Source organism: Anser anser, assembly GCF_964211835.1.
Source record: "Anser anser genome assembly, chromosome: 3".
NCBI lineage: Eukaryota > Metazoa > Chordata > Aves > Anseriformes > Anatidae > Anser > Anser anser.
The window spans coordinates 53,794,083-53,811,342 of record NC_139722.1 but is presented as its reverse complement, the minus strand read 5'-3'; the positions used below and the strand labels follow the sequence as shown (position 1 = coordinate 53,811,342).

Genomic DNA, 17,260 nt, shown 5'->3' with positions numbered 1-17,260 from the left:
GGAGCGAGTGACGTGGCGCTGCGGGAAGGGGAGGGGAGGAGGTGGGGGGCGTGGCCTATGGGCGACGGGCGTGGTCTGCGGGCAGTGGGCTGGGCCCGCGGCTGGTGGGCGGGGCTTAAGGGCGAGGGGCGTGGCCTAAGGGTGCGGGAGGGAGGTGGCGGCCAGGTGCGCCCGGCAGCCATCATGGCGGCGCCCCCACCCGACGGGGCGGCCATCTTGTGGTGGCCCTGGGGAGCTGCCCGCGGCAGGCAGCCGGCATAGAGCCTCTACCCAGGAGAATTACATCTTCTGCGTTAACCCAGAATTTTCTGAAGCCCCCCTGCCTTGTAACAACCCCTAGACCAAAAGCCCTGGAGGCACAAACTCAGTTCCTCACAAGCAAAACACGGAGCTGGAGCTATCGAGTTGTGCACCCAAACAGATGGAAAGGCTAAAATGACACAAGCAGGCACCTAAAGCGCTCTACTGAAACACTCCATCAATACAAAATAAAATGATAAATCCCATGCCATAAAAATGTTTTGTTGGGAAAGTAAATCACCTCAGGCAATATCCAACAAAGAGCAATACCCAACAGAAATAACATTGAAACTGCTAGGGGTGCGTGTGCCGTTCCATAAACATCTATATCTTTTATCTACCATCAGCATAGCTGCTGACACATTCAAAAGTTAAACTGTAAAGCTAAATTAACTTTCATCTCTTTGTTTAAGTTGCGCAGCTTAATGTTTGGGTGCCTAAGAAACCCAAGCGCCAGTTGCGTTTGCCTTGGTGCTGTAACTAACTAGCTGCACTCTGACATCTGACAAAACAGACTTTATGAATGTGAGTGATTATTCGGTTACTGAATGCCAGCAGAAGATAAAGAATAATAGAAACTGTTTGCTTTGAAAGGTAATTTGCTGGTGTTATTGCTCCTTACTTATCAGCTGAGATTTATGAACTGCCAGGAAGCCCCTTAGATTACTGTTTGTAATTCACTGTTTTTAGTGGTCTTGGTATTCCAATTTTGTTTAATTTTCAAGCGCTTTGGGAACCGCTTGATAATATTTGCACATACATCAGAGCTGATGCATATACTGTGAAGCCCTTTTGTGTTGCAAAAGCCTGGAAGGTTCCCACCAGCGAAAGGGGGCACTTGCAGTGTGTGCTGCCACGTGAACCCCAAAGTATTATACATACAACAACTTGAGCTATACGGTAGTCAATTAGTTATACAGTTACCGAAATAAACTATTGGAATAACTTTGTCTCATTGGACCTTACCCTAATATTTGGCAGAGGTAGAAAGCTATTTCCTGAGAATATTCCCTTTTTCTGTTTACAATAATAGAAATGGGTCAAACTCACCCCAGTGTTTTTATGCATCACTATTAATTAACTTTGGAACAAGTACTAAATCTCATTCACAAGGACCGATTCTTCTGTTTGTTGTAGTTGCCAGATGAGCTTTCCGTGCTCTGCCTGGAGCTCAGTTAATTTAGTCTAATGCCATTTAAAATAGTCTAAAATAAATAAAAGAGGCAAGTAGTTCTGGAAAACTGAAATTCATTTTTCAAAAGCAAGGATCTCTAAACAATCCTGAGAAATTACCCACGTCAGTGTAATTCTCCATCTTGAACTGAGTTTAAATGTGTTGAATGCCAGACTACAGGTAATAGCATCTTGGAGTATTGCAGGATTTTATTTATGGGGTTTTTATGCAACTCTAAGAATGCTCTACTATAAAAAGGTCCATACAGAGTTACAGAGTGCTTTTCTAAGAGATTGTTATTGTATTCTTATTTCCCTCAAGCTACAGAGTACTAATGGCATTGAAAAACGGCCAATTCTTTTACAATTTTCAGTTTACAATGGCATCGTTATTATAGCCCTTCTGTCACCAGCTATTAACATTTATAGTATGAATTAAAGAGGAAAATTTAATGGCAGCCCAGCAGGCTGGTTGTCAGTAGTGATACTGGTGGTGGTGGGCAGCTCTAGACAGCTTTCAGATTCACCATAGACTAACCATGGGGTTAATCTAGTTCATAATCATAGTAATCATCATCTGTGTTTACTGCAACGCTGGCAGCCTCATTGAGTTTCATTTTCTTTCTGTCCTCTCTGCCTTTTTCCATGGAAGACAGATTATCTTCACAGTGCTGCAGAATCTTTTTGGAAGACATCCAGCTTTCTCCTCGGCTTTCTGCTGGTGCCGCGCACTGCCCTCCCCTGACATCCGTTCCTTTGGCCATCAGCACTCTTCTGGTTCTGAGAAGGTCACAGGTGCAATTCCAAGGGTTTCCATCTAAATAGAGATGCCGGAGGCGAGGTAAATACTCCAAGACTTTGCGATCCAGGGCAGATATCTTGTTGTTCCGTAAATTTAAAACCTGAAGCTGTTTCAAGTCTTTCAGTTCTTGTTCTCCAACGTCCTCTATGTCATTTCCCTTTAGATCCAGTCTAGCAAGGGTATCTGGAAGTCTGAATAAAAATAAAACAACACAAATCGTTTATGTTCATTATATTGATTCTGCTTGTCCAAGCACATCTGACATAATAAATAAAACTATCACTAACAAAAATGTAGTCTTTTGAAAAAAAAAAAAAAAAGTAGTGGTCCTGAAATGTTAATATTCTTTTTTCTTTTTTTTTTTTCTATTCTAAAGTTGTTGGAATACGATCTATGGACACTTGAGCTGTTTTCCCAAATTAATTCAGTTCTGAACTGTACATGTTTGTGCAGCTGAGCTAAACAGCAATTTTAGTCCAGCCATACAATAACAAAAGTTTTTAAAGTCTAGTTTATTTACGATCTACTGTTTTTCTCCTGCTCTAGTCAGTGAAAGCTGTTTAACAGAAAAGCCATTTAATTGGTGTGGAATGTTTTTAATAAATTCAATTTGATGTTAACTTAAAATCATTTTACTAGCGTAGTATGCAAGGAGATGAGATTAAGAGTCATGGTTAGAGACTTTAAGGAAATTTACTCAATATAACTGTAAGGCAAATAATAAATAATAACACCAAGAACCATTTAGAGTTGAACAGAAGCGTCCCACAACCAGTAAAGGCTGAGGTGGGTTTATCTCAATGTAATGATTTTGAGATACCTTTGAAAATTAGAGGGTACACCGTGACCCTCACTGGCAGGTTTTTGTGAAGCTGAGTTTGACCTCTTGGGCTGAAAGGCAACTGCCATATTTGTGCTAATCTCACAACTTCATTAGGAATATTTCAAGAGTAAGGCAGTTCTGTAATGTGCTGTATTTCCTAGGTGAGATGAGGATTTCACATGTTGAAATTCTCACACATCTGAGTCATTGCACAGAACCTGGTCTTACTGGTGCTTGTGGCTGCAATAAACTTGTTTTGAAACCTAACCACAGTCAATGATAATAGTTGCTCAATGTGACAAAAGGAGGTAGTCTGGGGTGAAATCCTAGAGCCAATGATGTCAAAGGCAGCAGGATATCTTTTGAGATATTTATCCAGACAGATTACAGTCTAAAACCTGTACAGTCTAAACCTGTAAAGGCTTTGCAGCTCTATTGTTTGACTTCAGCTTCTGTTGATCTTGAGGAAATAACTACATTGGAGCATGTGATGAAAGATCCTGCTACTGGCAGAGAAGCTGTGTGCATTCAGCAGCTGACCGTGGCAGCCATACAGCCATACCACTGCCGCTCCAGGGAATATCATCAGTCTCTTCCCTGCGTTCTGACCACTCCCTGCAAGATTTTCTGGAGCATGGGCTCTTCTGTATGAGTCATGAAATACTTGGACGTGTTATGGATGTAAGTTCTGATAATTTCATGTCATTATTTCCTTTTCAGAATAAAATGAAATAACTTTCTTTTTCCCAATTCCCACTAAACAACCACTAAGACTTATTAACTGTGGCACACTAACTATATTCTTTAACCTGTGACACAAGTTACTTGTTGTTCTCACATAACTATCAGAGTAATACTTTTATTTCTGTGTGTCCTTGCAACTACCTGGTGATCAACAGGTAGATGCGTGGACACACACAATTAAATTAGGTACATAAATTTTACTTCTTGTCATTTTTTCCCACTTCATGTTTATAGCCTCTCCTTGAAATTTGTGTTCATTGCTGAGTTGAAAATAAAAGACCCAATATCTCCCTAAAAGCTGCACTGTTTAAAGGCTAATAGAGGACTCCTTCCTGTTAATTCTTGTGACTACAAAGGTTGTAAAATAAGATGGATTAGACAATACTAATGTAACTAGAAAGCATTAAACATTCCTGTCAAGGCAGACTGAAATCAAATATTTATACACCACTAAATCACTTTCTGATTATAAAGCTTCAACCAAATAGATTCAAATGCTAAAGGACCTCGTTCTAAGCAAATTGAAATTTTACTGCATTATTTATTTGGGCCAGTTAAACCTGTCCACAAGCCATAAAAATAAAATTTACTAGTGCGGTTGTGTTAAAGAAGCTGATGTTAATGGAATTACATTACTATTTTTATGCCATCTTATTGCACATTTTTTATGAAATAACAAAATTGCCACTTTATATCAGAGCAGCCTCCATTTGGTTTAACACACCACCACTGATAATGGCCAGGACCATCACTCAGATGAATGTGAGAGAACCTGTGAGCAAGGCATTAAGGAATCCAGTGTGCCCAAGGGATGTTTCTTCTGTGCTACTTTGACTGGAATTTTGCTTATAGCCTGAAGCAGGACAGTTATAAGCCTTCCAAATACCTTGTAATGTGTGAATTTAATGAAGTTGGGGATGATAATATCCACCGAAGAAACACATTCTTTTTGACCAGACTCAGCTCCTGAAATCTTAATACTCTAACAATAATAAACTCAGTGTGGGTTGGTGGTAACATCAGCGTTTAAATTGCCATCTTTCTTTTTTACTGAATGCTCTATTTATTTTGTGTTATGGGAGAAGACAAATGTAAGCAGCAGTGTAACTAATCTGTAATCACTGTTATACTCTGCTAGCAGATTCCTCCTATTCATGTGTTGATTAAACAAAGTAGTCTTACTGGCAGTGAGAGATGTGAAAGGAGGAGGATCACCGGGGGCCACAGATGTAATGAAAACAGCTGCAGTACTATGCTGAGACTGCTAGCAAAAGTGCTTATTAGTGCCAGTTATGGCAGTGGGTTTATGCTATGGATGGGCTTCTACTATGACCGGGTCTGAATGCAGATTTTTTCTCAGTTTGGCCCTCATTCTCCTAACGTAAGGGGGGAGAGATGACACCTGTGAAGCAGCTATCCTCAGAGTCATTTACCTCAGTGGGATAGAAATCAGGAGATTCTGTTCCAGTGCCAGGTTAGAAAGCTGTGCACACTGCTGAAGAGCTCCTGCCTCAAACGTGCTGACAGCATTGTTGTCAAGAAACAAGTGTTTGAGGTCTTGTAGTCCTTGGAAGTCCTGCGCTGTCACCCTCTGAATCAGGTTATTGCTGCAGTCAAGTTTCTGCAGCCTGCCTGGCAGCCTGGGTGGCATAGCCTGGAGCTGGTTCTTAGACAGCTCCAGCGTTGTTAAGTTAGGAAGAAGCTGGGCACCATCTACTGATGTAAGCTGATTTTCTGAAAGGAAGAACTCAGTCAGGTTTTCTAGGTGTTTGATGTCTCGAAGTCTTACTGTTTTGAGCCGGTTTTTCTCTAATTTTAGTGACAGCAAGGACTTAGGTAGGTCAAGAGGCACTTTTGTCAGAAAGTTGCCACTTAAACTGAGAAACTGTAAATTTTGGAAAGATGCAAAAAAGCTGGGTGGGAAAGAGTTTAGTTTATTATCAGCCATGCTCAGATGCTGCAGCCTAGGAAGCTTGAGTGGTGCAGACAGAGATTCCATGTTGTTGCCGTCCAGAATCAGACTTTGTAAATTGCAGAGGGAAGAAAACGCACTCAAAGGCAGAGTCGCAATCAAGTTGTTCCGGATATCAAGCACCCTTAGTTTCATCAAACCTTCAAAATCTGATGCATGCAAAGTGGTGATGGAATTATCAGCGAGTTTTAAAATCTCAAGGCCGGATGGGAGGAAGGTGGGTATTTGCTTTAGCTGATTTTTGTAGAGTTCCAGGGACTTCAAAGTGTTCAGGGCTTTGAAAGTGTTGTTTTCTATCGATTCTGTGCCACTGCACGACAGGACCAGCTCTTCAAGGGCCGACATTCTTCTGAAGTCAGTAATCTTAAAGAGATAAAAATAATTCATGTGACAGACTGTATTTATGAATCTCCTCACTGATTACTTCTTCTGGGTGCTCTGACCATTGCTAGCTTATATTCTTAAAGAATGAGAAACTAAGAGAAACGGAGCAGTGATGGTAGAGGTGTCACTGTAGGTACCTGCAGTTTGACAGTATCTACTTACGTTTCTAGAATTGTGTGAAGTCCATCTTTTGTCTAGTTTTGAGCAAAGACACAGGCCTGAAGAAGGAATATTCCTTTTATTTCTGCCATGCAGATACCTATGTCAAATGCATAGCTAAATGTCAGCAGTGGCAGAGGTCCTTACAGGGGGTGGATGGTTGCTACATGTTCACTGCGCTCAGCAGAGCTTGCTGGTGCGCGTCTGGGTTCATCATACAGCCATTTCTCTGTATCACCACTGCAGCACGTATTCCCCAGATACGTGGATGTCATCTCTTCTCCTTACTATGAATTTTTGGCAGGAAACTAAAATCTGACACCTGTATTTCTTCATTCCTTCCGCTCTCTCTCCTGTTCCTTAAAGTAAAAACTTCACATTTGGAGATGACCAAACCAAACATGTCAGATCAGTTTGGTCTGAAAATCACGTGCATGGAATAGATTGCTTTTACAGCAACTTAGTTTTTGTTACTGAGTAGTAAACAGATGCTTTGTAGTGGTAAAGGAAACTTAGATGTTGACTGGGACCATGATATATAGGAGCATAGTAATTTTTTCATTTTTTTTTTTGTGCTTTGTTGGAACCTGCTTGCTTATCAAGCTTGCCATCTTGTGTCTCAAGTTAAGAAACAAACCTAAATGAACCTGGCAGCCTCCTCTAAGCCAAGAAATGAGGAAACATGGAATGAGGGTAAGTAAAGGAGTTGTCAGAGCACACCAGTTACTTTAACAGTAATTCTTTGAAATTTTCAGAGATGCTGCTCATTGACCTAGGTGCTCGATTTTTAAAAATGCATTTATATGGGAATCACTGAAAGCTCAGAGCAAAATGAGCAGGTGTTCTGCATGGGAGAGGCAGGAAGGAGTATTCTTCAGTTAGTTTTCCTTCAGGTGTCTGGTAAACATCTCTCTGCAGATCTCAGTACACACCAGTAACAGATGTTAAACTAACACTACAGTCTGCATGCTATTTCCCTCAGCGCTCATTAGGTACCAACACATTTACTCTCATTGAGTAACACTACAAACATGTTCTACAGCATAATCCCTCATCCCAATGAGGAATCTACAAGGAAAGCAGTACAAATCCTTTTGGAGCTCAGGTACTGTATAGTAGTTTTGTTTTACAATCCTCATTGAACACGTTTGACTATCATACTTGTGTATCTTGAAACAGCTGAAGAAAGTGCCTGTTAAAAGGTTCCTTCATTTATCCAATTCCTGCCTGCTTTCTGAGTTGTATCTCTTTACCTTACCTACAAACTCCCCATTTTAACTTCTGTTAAAATTAGAGCACACACAGCTGTGAAAGAGGAATTCATTTTGAATTTCATTTTCATTCAGATTTCATTTTGCTTTGGTATCCCCACGTGTCACTAGATTCTAGCTACATTCAGGCTGTCTTGTAAAGTCACTTCTGAGCACTGCAAGATTTTGATGCAGTTACTGGGAAAGTGTAGATATGGAGCTTCTACTGATGCAGGTTTCTCCATCAGTTACACTTGATTTCAGTAAGGGAATTTACTTCTATTAAAAAAAAAATCTCAAGAGTAAATAACAAAGCCGGCCATTTCCTGATCTCCTGTAACTGCAGTTTTGTAATATATATGCTCATTGATTTGTTATAAAGCAGTTGTAGAATCATGTGTCCAGTTCTGGTCACAGCTGGGAGGCTAATCTTGCAAAGGTTCATCATGAGAAGTCCGATAGGAATGAACTGCATTGCTCGAGAGCAGAAAGGAATATGCATACAGAAGTGATAAAAAAGTCCTAAGGAAATTGAAACAAATATAAACCTTTGTAGGTTCAACACATTTTCTACTATTAGTTCAAAAGCAGTATTTCCTGCTTTTCCTCAGCTGATCGCTGTATATCTGTATCTCTAAGAAGCTTAATTTTCATCTTATTAAGTGGCAGAGAGCTATGCGAAGGTCAACGTACAGACATTCATTCTGTGATGGAGGATTTAGCCTTCTTAATGTGGATTACTATAATTTCTATTTTCCACCTATTTGGTAGGCTTTGCCAGGCTTTGTGGCAGTGCTGTTTTGAGACTTAAACATTTATCCATGCTGTTGCAAACCAGTCTTTCTAATCTGAATCAAGACATATTTGAAAGATTATTAGCCCCCTTTTTGCTGCAAAATGATGTTCTATTCTCTAACTAGACTGTCAGTAAAATGATGGTAATAGGGTTTTACATTTTAAAAATATCTCCTGAAAATGGATCTAAGAGACTGCGGTTGTAATAGAAACTCGTTCATAATTTTCTCATCTTATATATATTTTTGACTGTTTTTTTTCCTTTTTGAATTTTTGTGGACTGGGATTTTTTATAAGCGGTTCCTTAAAGCAATCCCCTGTTGCGGGGGTTAAAGAAGCAATTTATTTTAGCAGATTAAAAAAAAAAAAAAGTATTAATATAGTTAGAAATAACATAAATGTTAAAGTGAGCATAAAAAGGTTATATTTGCTCTTCAAATCAAGGATAAGGCAGAAATTATTGAAAAAAAAAAAAAGATGCTAGAAATAGTCTAATTTTGTTACTACAAGCCCTGTTTGTAAAAAATCCAACGTTGCAAAAATACCAAAAGCAAAAATCCCAGCCAGTTTTTTCAATGATGATCAATCCTGTCAAGAAAAAAAAAATGTAAAGTTGATCTGGATAAAACAGATCTGCTTTTTTCTTCCTTTTCTTCAAAACATAGTGGTTTAACATATAAATGTATCTTCTTTTAATTTATTTACCATTTTAATATTAACCAGTGCAAAGTAATGTCCAAAAGTAATTGGTGCTCAGTTAGAAAGAATATTTGTTTATTCTCCTGAGGCTGCTAATTGCCAAACCATATAAAAGCCTGTTAGAGGTCAGCTGTGAAAAGTCTAGGCTTACATTCAATTTCTTTTAAAAAATATTTTATTTTCTCTAAGTTGAGGCAATTGAAGTAATTAAAAAGGAAGGAAAAAAAAATCCACACACTATAGAGTTTCTTTAGCACTTCCAGACACTTAGTTTACAAGCAGAAATCAAAACCTGTTCCTACAAACACTATTATGTGTGCCAACGGAATTGTTCAGCTGAGTTAATTAAGTATATGCACTTATGATGTCAGGACCTCAAATGCATGATTTGTCTCATGGAGAGAAAACTGAAAAATATAATCACAGACCCATTTAATCTTAAGTAAAGAATCTCCATAAATACAGGCAGCTAGCGTAAAAAGGACTTATTTCCTTTCAGTGATAGAAGTAAGGCATACTGATCAGTTAAATCAACGTATAAAGAGAAAAACTCTCTCCTTAGATGGAGACACCATTTGTTCTGAGCAGTCATAAAACATTTTTTTTCTATTTCTCTGTTCACTTATAACCAACATTTAAATGCTTTATCACAAATATCTGCCTTCTTTAGTCAGACCCTAAGACTGCCTTAGCAGTGACTGAGGGTTTTACAACAGGTGTGGGCAACCAGCCTAAGAAAGGAAAAACGGCTCATCTTCATTATTTCAGAAAGAAAAAAATACTTTTCTTTTGCACAGAAGATATATTTCCTGATAATAATTAATTCAATAAACTATTAGTTTAACAAGAGTACACTGATATAGCTAAATCACACCAATGAACTTTGACTCTTTTAGGTACGTGAGCTACAATAAGAAAACCACAGATATCAGTCACAGCTAAAAGAGAAGTAAACTCTTCCCCAGGGTTAAATAGCAGAATTACACAGGCTGTTTCTCACTGGGCAGCAGATGTCCCAGATGTTGCTTTCAGCTGCCTTCTAGCCCATTTTATTCAATCCTGAGAGCAAAATCAAAGATGCATTTCAGAGCAGTTCAGGATATGTTCTTTGTAAGAGGACAAGTACACTTAAGAGCAAATGTATCTCTTTCAAACAACATTTCTCATCATTGTAGTAAATTGATACACAGCAATTATGCATAATATAGGCAGTTACATTTCCCTTGTGTCTATCTATAGAAAAAATAATGGTTTTATTAAATAAATAGGGTGGGAAACAGAAAAGCACTGCTCTGGAGTCCAGTGCAGATGGAACATAAACTGGTAATTACTTTAATAATTCAGTGACGCCTCAAGAAACCTAGAATAAACATTTTCAGGAACACAGTTGGCAGCTTCAATTAGAAGCTATTGTTTATATGGGTTTTAGATAGGCCTAGCATTGCTTTTATAAACATCTCACAGTCTGCCTTGGAGTCTAACAATGCATGACCGAGTCCTGATTACTAACTTTGCTGTCATTTCTAGTAGCAGTTGTGCTTGAAATTTGCAATGCAAGCAGGGGAAGAAACCCTCACATTCATCCTAGCTATATAAAACCTCTCCCTTCACTATGGAAAAGTATGACATTTTATCAAGAGCAGCAAAAGCTTTCAGCAAATTAAAAAATAACTCTTGAACTCAATGGTTATTTGACCGTATAAAAAGAAGTCAACATTTGGCTCCTTGTTGTGAATTACTACTTTCTGAGTTGCATATAAAAAACCTTTGTGGCAGCATGAACTGGTGCTTAGGGACCACAGGATAATGAAAACACTAGGAATACATATTCACATATATTTATAAAGGTAAACCAAAACCAGATCTCGCACCATTTTATCGGTTTTTAGAACCTGGAATAAGATTCTCCCTTCTCTTCAAAGTCATCACCACCTGGGAAAGGCATCTTTCAGTTACAGTGCACTATATAAAGTATTCGTACTGGATTTCTTCCTACCTGGAGTTGTTTAATTTTGCTGTGGCTGATGTAGAGTCTCCTGGTAGTGGAAGGAATCTCTCGGGGGATCTCTGTAGCTCTGTAGCATTGCACTGACTGGGCAGAGTCACAGCTGCATCTTCTCGGGCAAGTGGTACTCAGACCACTGTGAAAAGAAAACAAAAAGACTAAAAGGTAAGATAAATGCATCTTCCAAAACAGGAGCTCCGAAATTGTCTCAGCAACATATAGTGTGAATTAAGCACCAAAGTCCTTTTATACCATGAAAACTGATAAAAGGATATTATGACTGTGTATTTTATCCCAGTGAAAAAACAGCAAAAACAATACGGTAATTTGCCTGGGTTAAAATGTTGGCAGGCATTACAAAGAGTGAGAAACTTAAACAGTGATAAGGTGACTTCACATTTGCAGGTATGCGAAATTAGTGTTATTTATTACCTGACATCTAATCTGCAAACATCCATATTATCTCCAGTTTCCTAGTTTTGTTAAATGTGCCACCACAGAATTAGTGGAGAAAAGATAAAGAGCTGTTTTATAGTGGGGCTGTAAAACCTGTGTATCTTCTGTGACCCAGCATCAGAAACTGTGAAAAATAACTACAACCGACACAGAAGCTTTTTCACTCTTCTTTGTGCATTGTTCATACCAAACAAACAAACAAATGAAAAAATAACAACCCAGGCAGCTATTCAGCTATTATTCTAAAACTAAAACATTCTGTTGGCTTTCTGAATGTCTGTGGTACAGCCGCAGGTTGGTATGCATTTTTTAAAGATTGTACAAAAACCTAAATTACCCATGTTTCTATAATTCACATAAATCAAAGTGTAATTATTCTTGTATTTGAAAATTACAAACGTGGAACATTTGAAATCATTTCATATAAATTGAATGGTGGATGATCAATAAAATAAGACCATGCACCTCATGACAGATGTAGATCACTAATGTTCCCCTCAGTTTTCTCTCTACTTATTACTGCTTTTCTTATATATCTATTAGCTCTGCCAGCTAGAGATGTAAAGTTTTGAAAGGCTGACATTTTGGCATGAGATAATTTTAAGAACCTTCAATGTGTTTTTTATTTTTCATTTTATTTTTTTTTCTCCTTTGTATTCAGCAGTTTGCAACTCACCAAGCAGTGCACCTAGGAAACCCTTCTGTCTTATCACTCTGATCTCCTTTGTTTTGTTATCTATTTCCTTCCATCCTCTCCTTCATATTTTCAGTGATCCTATTTCTTGATTTCAGAACTAGTCTGGTTATTTTTCTGAACAGACAATGATGCCAAGTTGATTTGACAAAGGGATACCTAACCTGGGGACAGTCCTCAATGGGAATGCCTATTTGATGCTGCTGGTTTTACACCAGACAATTGCCATATTCCTTACAGGACATCCTTCCTTTCTCCTTTATCCTCTGTACTGCAAGGACAGAACTGCAACCCAGCGTCTGCTAAACCAAGCAGCAAGAGCAGAAAACCTGTTCCTAAAACAATGCGTTGAACTGGCATGTGTAACAATCTATGCAGAAAAATCCTGCCCGACTTGTGTCATAGTGATCAGGTGAGTGGGCAAGCAGGATTAGCAATGGTGTTTTCAAACAAACATTTTAACATATCTTGATGTAGGGTTTGGTAGCTGTTTTTTATTGTTGTTGTTGTTCATTTTGTTTTGTTGTCTTCTAAAAGAATCAGAATACCCAGACAAAAGTGTAAAACCTTTCAGCATGCTGACAATTACTTGTGGTATATTTTAGCATGTCCTGGAACTGTCTTTGATCCTTTTCTTTCCACTCACTAGAGTTTAAATGGTGAGCTCAATAAGACAGTAATGTTCAGGATCTTATGTAGGTATTTGTGTTCCTCAAAAATGCCATCAAAAAGCAAATGCTTTTTGCTCCAAAGGGTCAAAGGAAATGCAGATAGAGCTCTATAGTACTCCAGATTCAGACTAAAAATTCCTTTAAATAAGAACTATGTGTTGCATCCTTCCCTATTTTGTAAATTGGAAACAACTCAACTGGTATTAGAAGTTATGGCTGTAGTTACAAGGCTGCACCACAGGAAGGTGCAATAATCTTCACGTTTTCGAGTAGCTTTCTATCCTTGGTCTTTTTAAACAAATAGAAGGAAACTTCATTGGTTTAATAGTTTGTGTGATATTAACAATGATTTAATCAAGAATAACATTCTGTATCCATTAATTTTTTGTATATGTCTGCTCTCAGCAGCAAGGTATTTTGAAGTGATAGCTATGAAAGATGGTCCTATTACATTGGTTTTGTGCAAATTCTGCCTTTGCTTTTGTACAAAACTGTGAGCTGTGGTTTTTTTTTGTATTGATTGTAGGCAACCTGATGGTAAGAAAGCTGATGAGGAGGCACAGGTCCATGTGAGTGCAAGCCTAACAGGAATATGGGAACTACACAAAAAGGTGAATGAACATTCCAGGTTCTCTAGTGTGGAAGGAACACTGCTGGCTCTGTGAGTGGACATGAAGAACATAAATCACTGTCAACAGTCTTCATGCAAACTCTCCATACCTTTCAATGGGGATTCCTGTGCAGAGTAGAGTTAACAGAAGTTGGAAGATCTTTCAGTTTTGCTGCTTTTATTTCAGATCTGAAGAAGTGCTCATGTGACTTTAAAATTTTGTTGCTGTTGTTGTTGTTTTTCAAATATACCAATTACCCTAATGAAAATAAGATTATATTTTTGCACAAATTTTACCTCATACAAGATTTCATCTTCCACAGTACTGGTGTTTGGGCCTTTTCTTTCTTCACCAAAGTCAGAGGTTAGACAAAAGCACATGAACATATGTTAAGATGTAATTTTTATATGTTTAACGTAAGATTACCTTTAGAAAATCAAATAAAACTAAGGCAACATTAAAATTAGAAGAAAAAATTGCAAAATTATTTTAGAAGTTTAGAAATTTCTGAATTAAGATAGTTCATAAAAGCTGAAGGTGGATCCTTTGTAATGTGCTTGATGGTACAAACTGCACAAGCAAATGTGCAGTCCTACCACAAAGGACACAGGGAAGCCGAGCTCTTACAATTAGCATGGTCCTTGCCCTTGGAAAGGAGATATTGCAGGAAAAGACCAGTTTAAGACCTGCAGAGGGCATGGGTAGGAGCTTGGTCCCTGAGGGATATCACACTCACAAGTAGTTTGGCAACTGGGAGCTGCTAAGTGATGGCGTATGCTTGAAAGAATCCTTGGCATATTTAGCTGCCATATGCTACCAAGTGCCTGCTATGGAGTACGTGTGAATTTATAATTATTTTTTCTGGAGGTTTTTAACTTGGATTTGGACCAGTTTTCCATAGGGACAACAAATGGCGTTTGTCTGCTGCAAAGGTTGCCTCCAATCAAATTCTTCTTGCCAGAGTGGATAGGCCTGCTAAGAGAAACAATCGTAACGTTTTTAAAAACATTATGCTTCCCTTGATCATCTGTTGAAATTATTTCAACTGCTTTCCAGGATTGTTTCTTAAACAAAGAGCCTCAGAGTGTTAGACTGAATTAAGAATGTCAACCTAGACACGTTGTAGGCAAATGATTTATATCTAATTGATGTAAGGATTATACATTTATCAACACCAATTTTGTGTTTCTTCCTACAAAATAAACCTGCAAGTAGAGTTTTGCAAAGACAAACAGAAGCCTGTCTGAAAAAGGTGTCTCAATCTTCTTCATAAGCCAAGATTTTTTGTGGAAATATTTATCATCTGCTTTCACAGTGTGTGGAGAATATGCTTTCTAACTCCAGGCAAGTTCATCTTCATACACCGGGAACAGCTGCTGAATGACTTAAAGCAGATTTTTCCTCCATACTGTAAGTAGGTAGCTTTCTTTTTCCTCTTCTACACTGGCTACATAGAGCAGATGAAAGTGATAACTCCTTTTGAATTTCTCACATTTTGCCTGTCTGTGGCACTTGTGCATTCCAGAGAAACTAGCACAGTGAAGCCTACTGAAAAGGAATAAAATTTCTTAAACAAAAATCCACATATCCAAGAGTTTTAGTTACTGCTGGTTTTGTGATAGCACTGAGGAGTGTCAACCAAGATCAGGTGTAGCTGTGGCAGACACCCCAAACAACAAATAAGCATCCACTTGGAGGAGGCCAGATTAAATAATTTCATAAACATATCCCATTAACGCAGCCATAGTTAGCCTTCAAAGTATCCTTACTAATGGCATGCTCTTGCTGCCATCAAGAGCAGTGACCATAAAACCACAGATTACTATGTTGACAGTTTTCTTGATATTACTGTTTTTACTAGTAATGATATTCCAAGTTAGTCCCAAAAGAAATGAATAATGGGGAATAAAGAGGGCAGATAAAATTGTTGAATCCATTCTCAACTTAAAAATTAAATACATGGGTCTTCTGTATAGGAACGTTTATGTAAGATCTGTAATTACTCTATTTGAAACTGTGCTCTTGCAGTGCCACCTAAAAATAGAGAGGCAGGGATGGATTGTGCAATTGATATCAGACCCAAAGAAATTCTCTTTTAAGGGCTTTGCTCATTCAAAACTGTTTCAGATCAGTAGTTAACAATGGTGACCTGCAAGGGCTTCTCACAGGCCTGCATGAAGTGAGCTAGTACTCGCTCTCCTGGTTTCTGTGGATATCTTTAGCCTTTAAGAAGAGTCTGCTAGTAACTGCTCATCAAACAGAACCAGAATGGAGCTTAAATTGTGTAAAAATTGTCTGCTGTTGAAACTGTCAGACATGGAGGAGTCTGAAAGAGCAGTTTCCTAAATTATACCCACTGTGTGCACAAAAAGAGGGCTTCATTCTTCCACACTGTAAAAGTCAAATATTTTTAGCATATGCTTTACTGATTTTTAAAAATAAAACAAAAATTCAGGATGACAAGAGTTAAGCTTAAATGGATATGTAGAAAAAAGCATGGGAAGAAGACCTCAGTAAGCACTGTAAAAAAGAAAAAAGAAGTGACTTCTGGAAGTTGCCTTGTGTAAAGAGAGACCAAAAAGGAGTGAATGTGCCCTCAAAATAGTCGTGAGTGAATTGTTGCTTGCATGGAATCACTACACAGACTGTAGAAGGCAGCCAAATATGAACTCCCAAAACCTGAAGAGAAGGAATTGTCTAAAGCATAAAAATCTAAAAGGCTTCAGTTTTGTTAGCAGAAAATTTCTGCAATGACAACAAAAAAATCTCTCTCTCTTTAAGATTCAGTGTGTTTGGATAATTTCATCCTCTGTAGCATGCTTTAGAAAAGCACTTTCCAATCACCTAGCCTAACTCCATTTTTAGAACACGAAATCCTTGCTTTATCATCTCAAATTTTCTCCCACACTTCAATACTGCAAAATATTCTTTGTTTTTGGTGTTTCCTCTTTGGTGTCTCTGCTTGTAACAGTACAACCAGCCGGACAATCAAGCCACTCACTGCTTCAGCACTAACCACACAAAAGTTGGCCTTGACATGTGCACACGCTGTAGCCCAGCGTGCACAGCTGGGCAGCTGCAATTACAGAGGTTTGCAGGTGAGCTGACCCTCATGTGCAAACACACATGTTTTTGTTGTAAATTCTTTGCTCAGAGGCTAGGTCTAACCAAAGATTTGTAGAGTATCTCACACAACAGTTTCCCAGTCTTGGCATGGATACTGGGTATCAAATATACAGCAAGGAAGATGCTGGTCAGAGTATTGCTTATTTCTTTTCCTTTTGGTTTGGGTATTGCTTTGCTTTGTCTTGTAGGAAAAAGGGGCCCTCCCCATGCTGAGGGTCATTTACTCTTTGAGCACAAAGTAATTTTTCAGATAATTCATCAGGTACTCCAGTGATCAGTCAAAATATATCAATTCAAATTTATAAAATACTGTTTGTACTCAAATATGCTTAATAGCGGAGTAACACAGAAACTTCACATTCTCTATGCTCTACCTTTTCTAAAATAATTGAAATTATGTGCATTAATTATATACGAAGAAATTAGACTGTGATAAGCTTCACCCAGCTATGCCACGTGATAGGTAAGGTCAAATGAGCAGATCAGGAAACTTTCAGTGAAGTCCTTTTGACATAAAAAGTATTCAGTTATTTATTTATTTATTTTGACAAAATTTCCTGCAACTATTTGAGAGTTAGAAACATTTCTTGGGTGTA

The 17,260-nt window shown here is 38.3% G+C and overlaps 1 protein-coding gene and 1 long non-coding RNA gene across 5 annotated transcripts; one reads left to right on the top strand and one right to left on the bottom strand.

Moving 5' to 3' along the window:
- Positions 1-5: 5 nt before the first annotated feature.
- On the top strand, positions 6-16,047 carry LOC310896592. 4 transcript variants are annotated; one of them, XR_014581639.1, is made up of 6 exons: positions 6-894; positions 2,130-2,314; positions 3,565-3,779; positions 5,879-6,031; positions 6,961-7,050; positions 13,454-16,047. It is a non-coding gene; the product is annotated as an uncharacterized lncRNA (long non-coding RNA). The 4 variants fall into 4 exon arrangements; XR_014581641.1 differs by having other exon boundaries at positions 2,126-2,314; XR_014581642.1 differs by having other exon boundaries at positions 2,126-2,314; positions 3,548-3,779.
- Positions 1,682-6,306, bottom strand: LOC310896591 (nephrocan-like). The gene is made up of 2 exons (XM_083828996.1): positions 5,276-6,306; positions 1,682-2,466 (listed from the first exon to the last, which is right to left on the bottom strand). The coding sequence occupies exons 1-2, from the start codon at positions 6,199-6,201 to the stop codon at positions 2,019-2,021; spliced, it is 1,374 nt and encodes a 457-aa protein (XP_083685122.1). The 5' UTR covers positions 6,202-6,306; the 3' UTR covers positions 1,682-2,018.
- Positions 16,048-17,260: the final 1,213 nt, after the last annotated feature.

Excerpts from the sequence above, each read along its gene's own strand:
- LOC310896591 (XM_083828996.1), bottom strand. The coding sequence starts at position 6,201 with ATGAATTATTTTTATCTCTTTAAGATTACTGACTTCAGAAGAATGTCG. Across the intron at positions 2,467-5,275 it reads CTGATTTCTATCCCACTGAG|ACTTCCAGATACCCTTGCTA; the intron begins GTAAATGACTCT and ends ATTTTTATTCAG.